General features: G+C 29.6%; 1 protein-coding gene across 1 annotated transcript; it reads right to left on the reverse strand.

Annotated features, from left to right (window-relative positions):
• Positions 1 to 396: 396 nt before the first annotated feature.
• LOC101246220 (peroxidase 72-like) lies at positions 397 to 3,155 on the reverse strand. Its single transcript, XM_004234555.4, has 4 exons — positions 2,843 to 3,155; positions 2,297 to 2,488; positions 1,705 to 1,870; positions 397 to 1,092 (listed from the first exon to the last, which is right to left on the reverse strand). The coding sequence occupies exons 1-4, from the start codon at positions 3,059 to 3,061 to the stop codon at positions 677 to 679; spliced, it is 993 nt and encodes a 330-aa protein (XP_004234603.1). The 5' UTR covers positions 3,062 to 3,155; the 3' UTR covers positions 397 to 676.
• Positions 3,156 to 14,963: the final 11,808 nt, after the last annotated feature.

The raw sequence follows: 14,963 nt of genomic DNA on the forward strand, positions 1-14,963 counted from the left end.
TTTTTGCCATACCAGTTTTAGAATCCACAGATTATGTCGTAAAATGATAAAAATACATAACTAATTGATTCTTATAGAATTTATGTGAAAAAGGGGAAAAAATTCTAAATTTATACCTAGCAAAATTAGATCATAGAAATGCTTTACATTTTATGTCGAATAACTTAATTTTTACAAAATTTAGGCTGAACATGATAAACATTTTTTAAATTTATACCTAGCGAAATTAGATCATAAATAAAAATGCATTGGTTCACAAGAAAAATGTTATTATCACCACAATCTTTTATAAAACGCTTAAAACCAACATATAGGGAGTTTATGATAATATAATCATAATTATTTTTAAACTCATTGAGAAATTGATGTCTTGCTTCATATGTCTAACACAATATGAAAATATTTATACATCTTTTCATTCCATATAGAATTATAAAATCATCATAAACATTTAGTATATACACCCAAGATGAACTCAATAGACGATGATAATTACAAAAAAGATTACATATAATAGAAACACAATAATTATTATTTCTTGTTAATTAGTAGAGGTTTATTACCTCGCTCAAATTAATAAAGTAAAATTTTTTATTTTGACTATTAATAAAAGGCACTAGGCGTCTATCTAGTAATATAATTTATTTATTTATTTTTTTTAAAAAAAACATAAATTTTAATTGTTTATTATCCTGCAATTCTTCCTGATCTCTCCCCTCTGTCCCGTTAAAGGTGAAATATTTCCCATTTTCACCATAGATTTCGCAAACTGCTCGAAGAAAGCTTCATTATTTTGAGCATACAATGTCACCAATTGTAATGATGCCATATTTTGTGTCACAAGAACTTGATCTGAATTCAACAAACCCCTAAAAACCAACAAGTTGTTGAAGTAGCTATTATCAAATTTTGTTGGTGACACATAATCTAAGTAAAATAAATTTTGGTCACCACCATATCTTGGGCACACAGTGCTTAATTGTGCACCATAAATTCTATCTAATGTGTAATCTGGAAAATAGTAATTCCCTGATTGACCATAGAGTCTTTGTTTGAAGCTGATACATCTTGAATTTCCAATTGTATGGGCCCCTACAAGGAATACACATTAAAAGTGTAAATAAAATTTATAACTAGTTTATTTTGTGGATTTTTATATGAATTGTCAGTCAGATTTACTGTTTACTTTTTTTTATTCAGTATACATAAATTATACATTTAATATACCTGATATACATATTACATATGAATTATATGCATATATATTATATATCTATTGATATTTTTAATTTACTTAGTTGGTAGACGTCTGTTTAGGTTAAATAAATAATACAAGTGACATGTTTTAATCGACTAATAAGATAAAATAGAGCGTAAACAAGTTAGATCTATTTTAATTTGTTACTTGTCTTATTTTTTGAGAAGTTACTAATCTTGGCTAATATAGATCTATAGTTAGTTTTTCAATAAGTTAATAGTGTAAATTATCTATCTAGAGCATAGAAATTAAACTCTTTTAAAAGTGAGGGAAGGGATTGAAGGATATAATTAAAAGAAAGTAATAATTTCTTCGTCTCATTTTATGTGATGTTATTTAATTAAATAAAAAGTTTCGTATATTAATATATTAAAATGTTATTTATTTTGTGGTAGACTAAAAAACAATTTGTGTTACATAGATGAATAATTAGGGTAAGAATTTACCTGACAAGGCCACAAGGTCAGCAAGATCAAGTCCTCTTAAATTGAATTTAGTGAAAATAGTATCAAATGTGTTATTGGGAGAAGGAATATTATTGTTGGAATCACTTAAACTAGCCTCTCTTGAGTCTCTTCTTCCCAATGGAACCTCCCAATTTGGTCCACCAGCCTGTATAAATAACAATAAAGCTTGAATTTTATGTATTAATAATATAAAAATAATTATATAATCAGATTAAGATAATTATACGTAACATTTTGTTTTTATGTTAGAGTTTATTTAGATTAATTAAATATGTTACTGTAATAAATTGATTCTGTTCCGTTGGTCTATTTATTTTGGATTTCGAGGAGGAGTCGATCAATTCTAACATCGTCTATGAGGTAAAATAAGAATTTTATGTTTATGAATTCTCTTGCCACGATTTCATAGCTTATCTTGATTACTGATTCATAATTATATATTATTTAACAAAAAATTTAATATTGTTGTACAAGACCTAAATAAGAGTAATTGACTTTGTTCAAATTCGTCATAAGCTATTATTTAGTCAAATTTATTATATTTGATTGGCATAAAGTTGTTAATGCTTACTAAAACGGTAGAATCTCTTGCAACAAGTGCTAATATATCAGCACAAGACACAGTTTGAGGGCATTCCTTCTCAAGTGCACCTTTAATCTCATCAATTACTTCAAATCCACGTGCCGAATTTCTATTGGCATTTGATAATTTTTCGCTTGTTATAGTTCTACTACTGTCCAGAAGCAAAGATGCATCACAACCCTGCATGATCATAATATATAATGAAATATTAAGAAAAATATTTTTCATGAAAAGAAAACGAGTAATCTACTAAATGGTCATGGGTCCGAATTCCTTATCTAGCAATTTTAACCTTTGAATTCAAAACTTATAATAAAAACAATAAAGTGTGATTCTATATTTAGTTTCTGTTAGTTTTTCAATATATATATATATATGAGATCTTTTTTTAAATTAATGAGTACACGTGCACTCCATCTATCTCCAGAAAAGAGTCAATCAATATAGACTGACATTTATAAAAATAATTTTTTGTCTATCACTAAAAAATTCACTTTTTTATACGTTACAAAATACACTAGATAATTTATGTACCTTAACAAAGCAATCATGAAAATGAAGTCTCAACAAAGAGGCAGCCATTCTTGCTTCTTTGGCTACGGCCTTAGCAACACCAACCTTGACAATTTCTTTTGCTTTAGGACATGACAAATCATAAAATTGTGGGTCTAAGCAACCATAAACATAATATTTAGTCTTGCTAGACAAACATATAGAAGCAAGAAAAAATAAAGTCCATATTATTTTAGCCATGATGACTAAAGTTGTAATAATAATCAAGGACTTGTTATATATGTAAAAAATAATAATTTAACTTTAATATATAAGAAGGTTGGATTTTCATAATAAAATTGAGATGCAATGCAAGAGTATATATAGTTTTCAAAGGGTGAGGTTAGAGTCTATTTCTATATTAATTAATTTGATCTATTTTAGTTTACGTGACACAATTAAAAATTCAAGTGTCGATTTAATTTATTTTTCAAACAATTTTTTATGTAAAAATTATTAATTATGGTAATTCATAGCTATTCTTTTTTTAAGTAGTGTTTTAAATATATAAAATTATTTTTTAAAAAAAAAAACTTAAAGCTTATATGTCTGAATTTACGATCAAAATTTAAAAGTTTGAATCTCGAAATTTCAGTATAATTAGCTACGTCAATTTGAAAGTACTTGTTATTCATTTAGATTGGATTATACCTTTTTGAGTTAGGATTATGAAAATTAATTTCCACAATACCTTGCTTAGTAAAGTAGAACTTGTGCTTTATAAGTAATAAAATAATAATGTTTAATTTGATCCGTCTTTATTCATCTATGTCTAATTTTCAAATTTTATTAACTCATCTTACTAATTGAGTTGATATATAATCAAGCCACGCAACATTTTTCAGAAAAGTCTCACAATAACTTTTTCTTTTTACCATAAATTATAAAAAAAATTAAATTGCTTAGCCAAGTCAAACTTTAAGTTTTCCTTATGTTAAATGTTGACATTTTCTTGTTTTTACGTGTGTCCAAAATTTTAATATTTTGACACCGTTTTTATAAAATATTTTGTTAATTAATAGGGAAAATCGTATGAAATTGTAAATTATAAATTCAAATTAAATGTTATAGTTATATTTTATTTTATATTGTAATTTGCAACAAAACTTTTCATTTTCTTGCATCTGATTCGTTATACAATTAGTCATTTCGATATACAATTAGTTTGTTTATATATTTCGGTATAAAATGTATCTGTTTGTATAAAATGAGAGAAAAATGTATATACAAATATAAATACATATATTTTCATATATGTACTTACGATTATACAGGTACAGATCTTATTATACAAATTACAATGCATGAATGAATTTATAAAATATTGAACAATTTTTACAAAATTGGATGTTTCTAGCGAATTATACAAATCAAAAGCTTCATAGTAAAAATATGCTATGGAGCGAATTATGCAAACTATAGCTATAACATACGAATATAATTTTTATATTTGTTATATATAAAAATTGCTTTTAATATAAAGTCATGTTGTTATAAATACATATATTTATTATAATCACTAAATCTTTTATTTGTTAGTGTTAAATTAGCGTGTGCACGTTGCGTGTGAAAGCAAGTAAAAAAAATACATACTTCAAAACCTATAACAATTAAATTATGGACATAAAATATTTGTTATGGTTCATATGATAACAATTATTGACATTTAGCACACCAAGATGAATATTGGTACATAGGATGATTACAAATTGACAATAATTAAAAGAAATATTGAAATTAAAAATGATAAAATAAAAATTACATCAAATAAAGACACAATAATTGAACTCCCTTAGTTCATTTTTCTACAATTCTTCCTAATCTCTCCCTTATGTCCCATCAAAGGTGAATTATTTTCTAATTTCACCATAGATTTCACAAACTGCTCGAAGAAAATCTTGTTATTTTTAGCATATAATTTTATCAATTTCTAATGATTTTTCATTCTTTGTTACGAGAATTTGATCTGAATTCAGTAAGCCCTTTGAAGCCAACAAATTCTTTGTACTAATTATTATCAAATTTTGTTGGTGTGACATAATCCAAGAAAAATAAATTTTGGTCACCACCAAATTTTGGACACTTAGTACGTAATTGGGCAGCATATTTTTCATCTAATGTATAATCTGGTAAAATTTTTGCATGATTGATTGTAGAGTCTTATGCTTTGAAACTGGTGCATCTTGCTTTTCCGATCGTGTGGCTCCCTGCATAATAGTTTTGTATTTATAATAGTTTTGTATTTAAACAGTAAAATTTTATATTATTAACTATAGTAAAACAAAGATTTAGCGAATTTAGTATCTAAACAGTAAAATTCGTTATTAATCTTACTTAGTGATGCATTTCTGTTAACTATGGGGGGAAATTAAAGATGGACTAGCGAGGAATTCATACTACCAAAAAATAACTATTTTTCACTTAAAAATGTTCTGTTCTCATAGATATTTGATTGAAATCTGTGAGAAAAGAAAAAAAATAGTATTATTTTCATATGAAAAAAGTTAGAAGTTTCTCACAATTTCAGTGAGAATCTGTTTTCCATCATACATTTTTCTAGTGAATTGGTTGGTCGGAAATGAGTAGAAAAATTGTGTTCTACAACACAAATTTTTCACTAATTCATAGAGGAAAAAACCTTTGTTTTTATTAGTGTCATAGGTAATTTCTATTTTTCTAATCCGGGTAAAAACTAAAATAAATTTAACTTGATAATGATAATTTAATATTAGGAGGTAATGGAACCTCCCAACTTGGACCACTAGCCTGTATAAATAATAATTGAGTTTAAGTTTTATATAATAATAGCGTAAAAGAATGTAATTTTTTATGTTTCTATTATAAAGACGGAATCAGGATTTTAGGAATTGTTTGATGACTAAAATGGGATACCCATGAATATTTCACGGGATTGGCCATCTCACCTTCTACACAGATAACTAATACCGTCATTTTTGTACAATGTATATTCTAAAACTAATTAATATCCATAACCAAATGCATAGTAAAATAATATCACATTTTATTCATATGATATTATCATATTCTCACCAGTTGAACGATCCCTAATTATGTTTATGGTCTCTCAAACTCTACATAAATTCATAACTCGTCTTAATTACTGAATTTACAATTATGCGTTAATTATTCATATTTAGTAGATTTTTTTCTTCTGATATATAAATACAAAATCTAAACAAAAGTTATTGAATTTCTCCAAATTCGTAAATAATACTCTAGTTCTGTCTCAATTACTTTTTTCTAGGTTTAAAGTAGTTGTATTTACTAAAACAATAGAATCCCTTGCAGCAAGTGTCAATATATCAGCACAAGAGACAGTTTGAGGGCATTTCTTTTCAACTACAAATTTAATTTCATCAATTACATCAAATCCACGTGTTGAATTTATATTGGTGTTTGATAATTTTTCACTTATTAAGGTTCCACTGCCATTTAAAAACACCGATGCATCACAACCCTACATAAATCAAAAAGTTCGATCAAACCAAAAATATTTAAAAATGTCATAAATGAAAGATATCCGTCAAACATGTATATTTGATTATCTAAGTATAAGCTTATTTATACACCCTCTTATTTTCTAGAGAGTAGTTTTTTGATATTTAATAAGAGAATAATGAAAACTTTTTCTCCTAAAAGGCATTAAAGATTGATATCAAATAATAAGCTTATCATGGACACTTACAAAGTGACACATATGAGAAAAATGTACCTTAACAAAGCAATCATAAAAATAGAGTCGTAGCAAAGGAGCACCCATTCGAGCTTCTTTGGCTACGGCTTTAGCAACAATAGACTTGACAATGTAAGATAATGCCTTGTTCATGAGTATATATAGTGTTCAATGAGAAATATGATAATATTTTCTTCCTTTTAATTTTAAAATTCGACGTATTGGAAATGAGAATCATTTCGAATAAATTATATATCAAAATTAAAGGCTGGAAATATTAAGAGGATTTCATATCTAAATTTTAGAATTGTTTAGAGGTGATTTCAAGGGAATTCTCTTCTTCGGCTTCGTCAATATTCTCTGTCTTCTTTTCTTTTTCCTTTTTTTTTAAAAATATGATGTACTGAAAATATAAATCGTTTTGTGTGAATTATATATCAAAAGACTGAAAACTTTGAGATTATTTCATATTTCATATCGAAATTTTGAATTGTTTAGAGATGATTTTGAGTTGATCGAGATTGAATAATCAATGTATACTTTATGTATAATTAGCTATCTTCAGTCTTTTGAATGTATCATAATGTATAGTCAGTGGAAAGCTCATGTAAAGGTAAGTTATATTGTATAGTCACTGTATTTTGGATAGTTATATTTATAGTTAGTGTATAAAATATTATTATTAATTATATTTATAATAAAGTAATTACTTTATTATATATCTTTGAAACTAGCCGTACCTAATCCCCACCATTATGGCGGTTTTAAAAAAATAAAATTAAAGAGTTATTGAAAAATAAACGAGATTTTACTTTTAACTATACTAAAAAGAAAATTAAGAGAAATAAATTGAAGCGGAGAGAATACTATTGTTTCAATTTATTTATTTTATTTTTAAAAAAAGTTTTTTCTTAATTTATATTTTCTTTATTTATTTTTTACTTATCCACGATAGATTTTGCACATTCAATTGAAGGGTCAAAACGCATACTGGAGTATCTCAATTTTAGAAGTTTCGTATACCTCAATATGTGAGTTTTTTTTATCTGAATTGAAAAAATAATGTTTGTCAACAATAATAATATATTTAATTTTTAAAAAGGAATTTTATACAGAGAGTAAATTAATGTTCATAATTAGATCACTTTAAAATGTTGATAAGTATTGTTTTCTGAAAATGGGAGACTTGTAATCTCAATTACAAAATAAATAACTTTCTAATTTTTGAACTACAACAACTAAAGATAATTTGATCATGTAAAAATAATTACACCAAAAAAAAAAAAATACTTTCTTCCCCTTAAATACTTTCTTTCTTCAAATATATTATATAACCATTTTTTTTTAATAACCATCAACACTTATCAACAAAATATGATTAACACGCCATTATATTAATTTGATTATATAGTGGAAAATAGTTTACATTAATTATATAATTTGTAGATTTTTATTTATTTACTTTGTTTAAAATTTGGCCCTGACTTAACCCTGCAATTAGTGATTCACAGCATACCCTAATTATTAATGGCCCATTATTAATCATATGCAAAAATACAAAAATGCAACTAGGGATTTTATATTATTTTTGTTTGGTCAAGGATGTAATATTTTATCTGTCCGAAAACTTTTATAATATTACTCTTTTCATTTTAATATGTTTTATCTGATTTTTATTTGATACAAAGTTGTAAAAAATATTCGAGACTTTTGAATTTATTATCTTCAATTAAAAAAATTATATTTTTTTAACTTTGTGATTTTATATATGTTTTATGAAATATTAAAATTAAAAAATTATAAAAAAATTATTTTTTAAAGTGAATTAGGTTAAAGTAAGTGAAATAAATTGAAACAAAGAGTTTTTCGGTCTCAATTTATTTGTTTTATTTTCTCTTTTAAATTGTTTTAAAAAGAAGGCTTCTACCTATTTTTTATTTTTATTTTGTATTCGGTGTTCAGTATCCACATTGGAGTCCGACTAAATTTGAATTTACACCTGAAAGTCCCATATTAGGAAATAAAATACTATCTAACAAAGAAAACTCCATATGCAAAGCCTTCTAATTTCATATTCTTTTCGATTATTTTTACTTGTCCATAGTAGACTTGCACACTAGAGTAAATAGTTAATAACATATATGATGTATCTCAATTTTTCAAGTTACATATCTGAATCATAAGCGTGCGTAAATTTTCTACCTAAACTGAAAAATGATGTGCTTAAGAAGAAATTAAAGAAATGATATGATAACTCGAAAATAATAATATGACCCAAAAATAATAATAGAAGTTTTTTCGAATCAAAATATTGATGATCGCATGCGTTAAAGATTTATTTCTTTTTAACCTTTTTTTTCATAATAATAATAAAAGATTCATCATGTCTTTTAATTTTATTTTATTTTTCACATACATGTGGAAATTCATTTATGAATATAATCTAACACTTCCAAATTATTGAACAAGTGCTAACTAAGCTCATTTTGTCACTTTGTGAATATAAGCAAGGATAACTCATCTAATTAATACAACATCTAAACTTGTGAGGCTAATTAAATTTATTTTTTACTCCACAATTGAATTTATCAGTCCCATTTGCAATTTCTTTTCTCTATCACCTTAAAATATCATTAAAGATTCCTCATAAAAATATAATTTTTTTTAAGCCCTCACATTTAATTTGTTTAATTAACATAATCATTTGTTTAAAAAATCCAAGCCTTGGACTCTCTCTGTAAGTTAATATTTTTTCTTTATAGTTAATGTGGATAATCTTAGAAAATTTTATAAAATTCACCCAAAATTAATTTTCAATAAGTCTCTATTAGAATTAAGAAAAGGTTCATGGATTTTTCGAATTTTCTAAAAAAATGAATTTATATTGGTATTTATTTTTTAGTTCCAAAATTTTAATATTTTATTAGATTATACAACGAGCTCCTTTAATAATAACATATACCTATGTATAATATATTAGTATGTGAGTCCACGAAATAGAAATTACTAACAGATAAATATTCTACAAAAAGAAGATTACATTTATAAAGCAAAAGTCCATTCTTATTCTTTTGTATCTACAAGATGTGTCTCTTCGTAAAAGCTTGACAAAATGAATTTGTATCGCTTAGAGTTTAACGTCATATTTAGTGAAATCTCATTAATAATATATATATAAAAAAAGATAAATATATGTATATTTTATCTTTATCTTGTAGCGATAAAGAGGTTATTTTCGAAAAACTCTCGGCTCAAATACAATAAATCAAACAGAAAAAAAATAACTAAGAAACATAACAAATATAACAAAGAAAGAAGTGTAAATCTTATAAGAGAGGTGTTGAGTTAATACTATAGTTGAGTTAATTCTAACTATGTTAATTAAGTCTAATGCAAAGATATAACAATAATACATTTTAAAAGAGAAAACATATCGTTCCAATAAACAAACAAGAGGTTTCTGTAAAAGTGAAGTAATGCCTTTAATGCCATTAATTTTGACAATTCGTTTCTCAAAATTAAAAAAAAAAATTAAACTTTTTTTTCTATTTGAAGCTCCTCCTCTTGAAAAATCTATATAAGAATGATATTTTCATTACGTATATAAGCAAGAAATCAAAAATACAAAACCAACCTTTCTTACATATAATATTTTTCTTTTATGTTGTTTATATGTCTTTTCCTAATATAACACACAAAATATCTCGAATCTCCACCATATAATGAAACTTCATCGCATATATTCAAATGATGTGAGGCTTCAATATTGAACAATAATTTATTGTCAAATATATATACAATAATAAAATTAGAAATATATTAAAAAAGTGATGTGATATCTCTTTGAGATAATCTTAGTGCACAGTTTTTATCTAAGAATCCTGCCATCCATCAATGATCAAAGCATATTCATATTGATTATCACTTTGTTCGAGATATGTTTTTATCTAAAGTTGTTGGCACAACTCGATCGGTTCCTCAACCTAAGTTCCAAGCTCATAGTTCGATCACGAGCATGATCTTGCAGGGGACTATTAGAGTCCATAACCTATTTGAATTCAAATATTGTTGTTAGTCTTTAATTCAATTGTCATAGCTCATTCTTTGTAACAAAAGGATTACTCTTCCTTTAGAATTCGTATTGGATTAGAACCCTATACTTACGTCAATATGTACAACATCTATACATACAATATAATACTATATACTTTTAATTTCTCAAAAGCTTCTTGTACTTATTCTTTATATATTCAAAATACTAAATAAAACACTCATCTAATCTTCTTAATTATATTAAAGCAATGTTAATAAACTAAATGATCATTTCTTTTTAAAAATTAAATGTAAAACTTAATGGTCTTTATATTGTTGTAACCTTTTATCATCTATAACACCTAAAATAATCAATGTTACATTCATGACATTATTTGTTATTTCATATTGTAGTCAATGATATTGTCACGACCCCAATCGGGTCGCGACTGGCACCCACACTTATCCTCCTATGTGAGTGAACCAACCAATCTAAACCTTAACATTTCAATATAATATCAACAGAAAGTAATGCGGAAGACTTAAACTCGTTAATAAAATCAATAACTATTATTATCCCCAAAATCTAGAAGTCATCATCACAAGAACATCTAGGATCAAATTACTAAAGCTAAAACAAGTAAAAGCTAGTCCATGCCGGAACTTCAAGGCATCAAGACATGAAGAAGAAGATCCAGTCCAAGCTAGAAGCGTTAGCTCACCCTGATATCCGGAGTAATGAAGACTGGCTAGAGTTAAGGTTGAGTTGAAGACGACGGTACGTTTGCTGCACTCCATAATTAACAAAGAAAACAAAACATAAAAGTAGGGGGTCAGTACAAACACAAGTACTGAGTAGGTATCATCGGTCAACTCCAAATAGAAAACAGTATATATCAAGTAATATCATAAATCAACTAATATCCTTAGCATGCAGCATTTACAATTACCATAACCCTTGGTTACAATACCAAGCACATCAATGAGGACTCACGCCTCCTCATCATACTCATTTGGAAATTAGGTTCATTAGATTGAGTGTATTAACATCTTTCAAGATTCATTAACTTTATTCCTCTCGTGTCGGTACGTGACACTCCGCTCCTCATATACTATCATGGTGTCGGAACGTGACACTCCGATCCTCATTCTATCCTGGTGTCGGAACGTGACACCCGATCCTTATTCTATCCTGGTACCGGAACGTGGCACCCGATCCTCATTCTATCCTGGTGTCGGAACGTGACACCCGATCCATATTCTATCCTGGTACCGGAACATGGCACCCGATCCTCATTCTATCCTGGTGTTGGAACGTGACACCCGATCCATATTCTATCCTGGTACCAGAACGTGGCACCCGATCCCCTAATCTCACTACTTTCGTTCATCAAGCCTTCTTTTACACTAAGGCATCATCATTAACAAAGTAGATTAGGGTTTCTCAAGATTTAGGATTCAATAGCTTCATCATGCTTATTTTATCACAATTTCATAATCACATTCATGCAAGCATACAATTAAGCATATAGAAGGGTTTACAATACTACCAATACATATCATTCGCTATTAAGAGTTTACTAAGAATAGTGTAAAAACCATAACCTACCTCCATCGAAGATTCGTGATCAAGCAAGCAATTTCCCAAGCCTTTTCGTTTTCCCCTTCGTTCCCTTCTCTCGATCGATTCTCTTTCTCTCTCTTTCTGTTCTTTTCTTTTTCTTATTCAAACCCTCTTTCTTTTACCCTAATTAGCATATAATTAAGTATAAAAGATGGCAATAATAACCCACTAATTAACTGAAGGTTACCTCTTTTAACCCCCAAGTAGTTAGACTTATTAACATTAACCCACTAACTTTATAATTAAAGCAGGAATAGTCCAAAACGCCCCTTAAATTACTTAACAGAAATCCGACCCAGCCTTGAATTACGCAGCCTGTGACGGGCCGTCGTGCCTGCGACGGTCCGTCCTGCTGCTCCGTCACAGAGTTCAGAGACTCAATTCTCTGAAGAGTCTGTGACGGTCCGTCACGCCTGTGACGGTTCGTCCTGCTATTTCGTTACGAAGTTCAGAGAGTCGATTTCAGTATCCATTTTTCAGAATTTCTAAGTGTTTTGAAACGAGACCCCTCGACGGTCCGTCGTGCTCATGACGGTCCGTCGTGGGTTCCGTCGTCTCAGCCTGTTTTCCCAGAAATAAAATCTGCTGCTCAAAACGACTAAACAGTTCGTTACAATAGATACCAATTTACCCATCGTTCGTCCCCGAACGATCACAAGAAGGAAAGCAAGGGCGAAAAGGAGTACCTGAATCTGTAAACAGGTGTGGGTATCTTTCTCGCATATCAGTCTCTTTATCCCAAGTGGCTTCTTCGACTGGTCGATTCTTCCATTGAACTTTGATGGATGCAATCTCCCTTGATCTCAACTTGCGAATTTCTCTATCTAGAATGGCAACAGGCTCCTCCTCATAAGTCAAATTCTCATCAAGCAAAACTGAATCCCAACGAATGATGTAGTTTCCATCCCATGGTATCTTTTCAACATAGACACATGAAATACCGGATGCACTCTGGACAGCCCTGGAGGCAAGGCTAACTCATAAGCCACCTCTTTTATGTGCTTCAGAACCTCGAAGGGACCAATATACCTTGGGCTTAATTTACCATTTTTACCAAAACGCATCACCCCTTTCATGGGTGAAACCTTCAACAAGACTTGTTCACCCTCCATGAACTCCAAGTCTCTAACCTTTCGATCTGCATACTTTTTCTGTCTACTTTGAGCCGCTAACAGCTTTTCTTGAATAGATTTCACTTTATCTAACAATTCTCTCAGAAGGTCGGTACCCCAAGGTCTAACCTCAAATGCATCAAACCACCCAATGGGAGACCTACATCTTCTCCCATATAGTGCCTCAAATGGGGCCATATCAATGCTTGAGTGATACCTATTGTTGTAGGAAAACTCCGCTAAGGGTAAGAAGCTATCCCAATGGCCACCAAATTCTATTACACATGCACGAAGCATATCCTCCAACACTTGAATCGTTCTCTCGGACTGACCATTGGTCTGAGGATGGAACGCAGTACTAAGGTCCAACCTAGTACCCAATTCCGCATGCAATGTTTTCCAAAACTTAGAAGTAAGCTGCGTACCTCTATCTGATATAATGGAGAGTGGAACCCCATGCAACCGAACAATTTCTGAGATATAGATTTTGGCTAACTTCTCTGCATTGTAAGTCACCTTGACCGGAATGAAATGAGCAGACTTAGTTAACCTATCAACAATCACCCAAATAGAGTCATACTTACCCATTGTCTTTGGAAGACCAACCACGAAATCCATTGCAATCCTTTCCCACTTCCATTCAGGAATGGGCATTCTCTAAAGTGTTCCTCTGGGCCTCTGGTGTTCATACTTTACTTGCTGACAGTTTGGACATTTGGCAATAAAATCAACAATATCACGCTTCATTCTACTCCACCAAAAGTGTTGCTTTAGGTCACGATACATCTTGGTTGCACTAGGATGTATAGAATACCTTGAACTATGAGCCTCTGTCAGAATAGTGTTGATCAAATCGTCAACTCGGGGTACACATACCCTTCCCTTGATTCTCAAAACACCTTCCTCGTCGATTTGTGCTTCCTTAGCCTCTCCTCGAAATACTTTATCTTGGATTCTGCTTAGTTTCTCATCCTTAAACTGTTTTCCCTTAATCTTGTCAAGAAAAGAAGATCTTGCCTCCACACAAGCCAACAATCCTCCCTTCTCATTTACTTCTAACCTCATCAAGTCGTTAGCCAGAGTCTGAACCTCTCTAGCCAATGGACGTCTAGAAACTTGCAAGTGAGCTAGACTTCCCATGCTCCCTGCCCTTCTACTTAAGGCGTCTGCCACAACATTAGCCTTTCCCGGATGATACAAGATAGTGATATCGTAGTCCTTCAGTAGTTCCATCCATCTCCTCTGTCTCAAATTCAAATCTTTTTGAGTAAAGACATACTGTAGGCTACGATGATCCGTATAGATCTCACACTTAACCCCATATAAATAATGTCTCCATTGCTTTAATGCAAACACTACCGCAACCAACTCCAAATCATGGGTCGGATAATTACGTTCATGCACCTTTAATTGCCTCGAAGCATAAGCAATTATATTCTTCTCTTGCATTAGTACTGCACCCAAACCCGAATAGGATGCATCACAATAGACAATGAAATTCTTGCCTTCCACTGGCAAGGTAAGGATTGGTGCGGTAGTCAACAAAGTCTTGAGCTTCTGAAAGCTTTCTTCACATTCATCCAACCATACAAAAGGAACATTCTGCTTAGTCAAGTTCGTCAATTGGGAAGCAATGGAAGA

This window comes from Solanum lycopersicum, chromosome 3 (genome assembly GCF_036512215.1).
Source record: "Solanum lycopersicum chromosome 3, SLM_r2.1".
Taxonomy (NCBI): domain Eukaryota; kingdom Viridiplantae; phylum Streptophyta; class Magnoliopsida; order Solanales; family Solanaceae; genus Solanum; species Solanum lycopersicum.

What these genes read in the sequence shown, in the direction of transcription:
- LOC101246220 (XM_004234555.4), bottom strand. Translation starts at nt 3,061, where the DNA reads ATGGCTAAAATAATATGGACTTTATTTTTTCTTGCTTCTATATGTTTG. An exon ending in TTCATGATTGCTTTGTTAAG is followed by an intron (nt 2,489 to 2,842) that starts GTACATAAATTA and finishes ATGATCATGCAG; the next exon opens with GGTTGTGATGCATCTTTGCT. An exon ending in TGACCTTGTGGCCTTGTCAG is followed by an intron (nt 1,093 to 1,704) that starts GTAAATTCTTAC and finishes TATTCCTTGTAG; the next exon opens with GGGCCCATACAATTGGAAAT.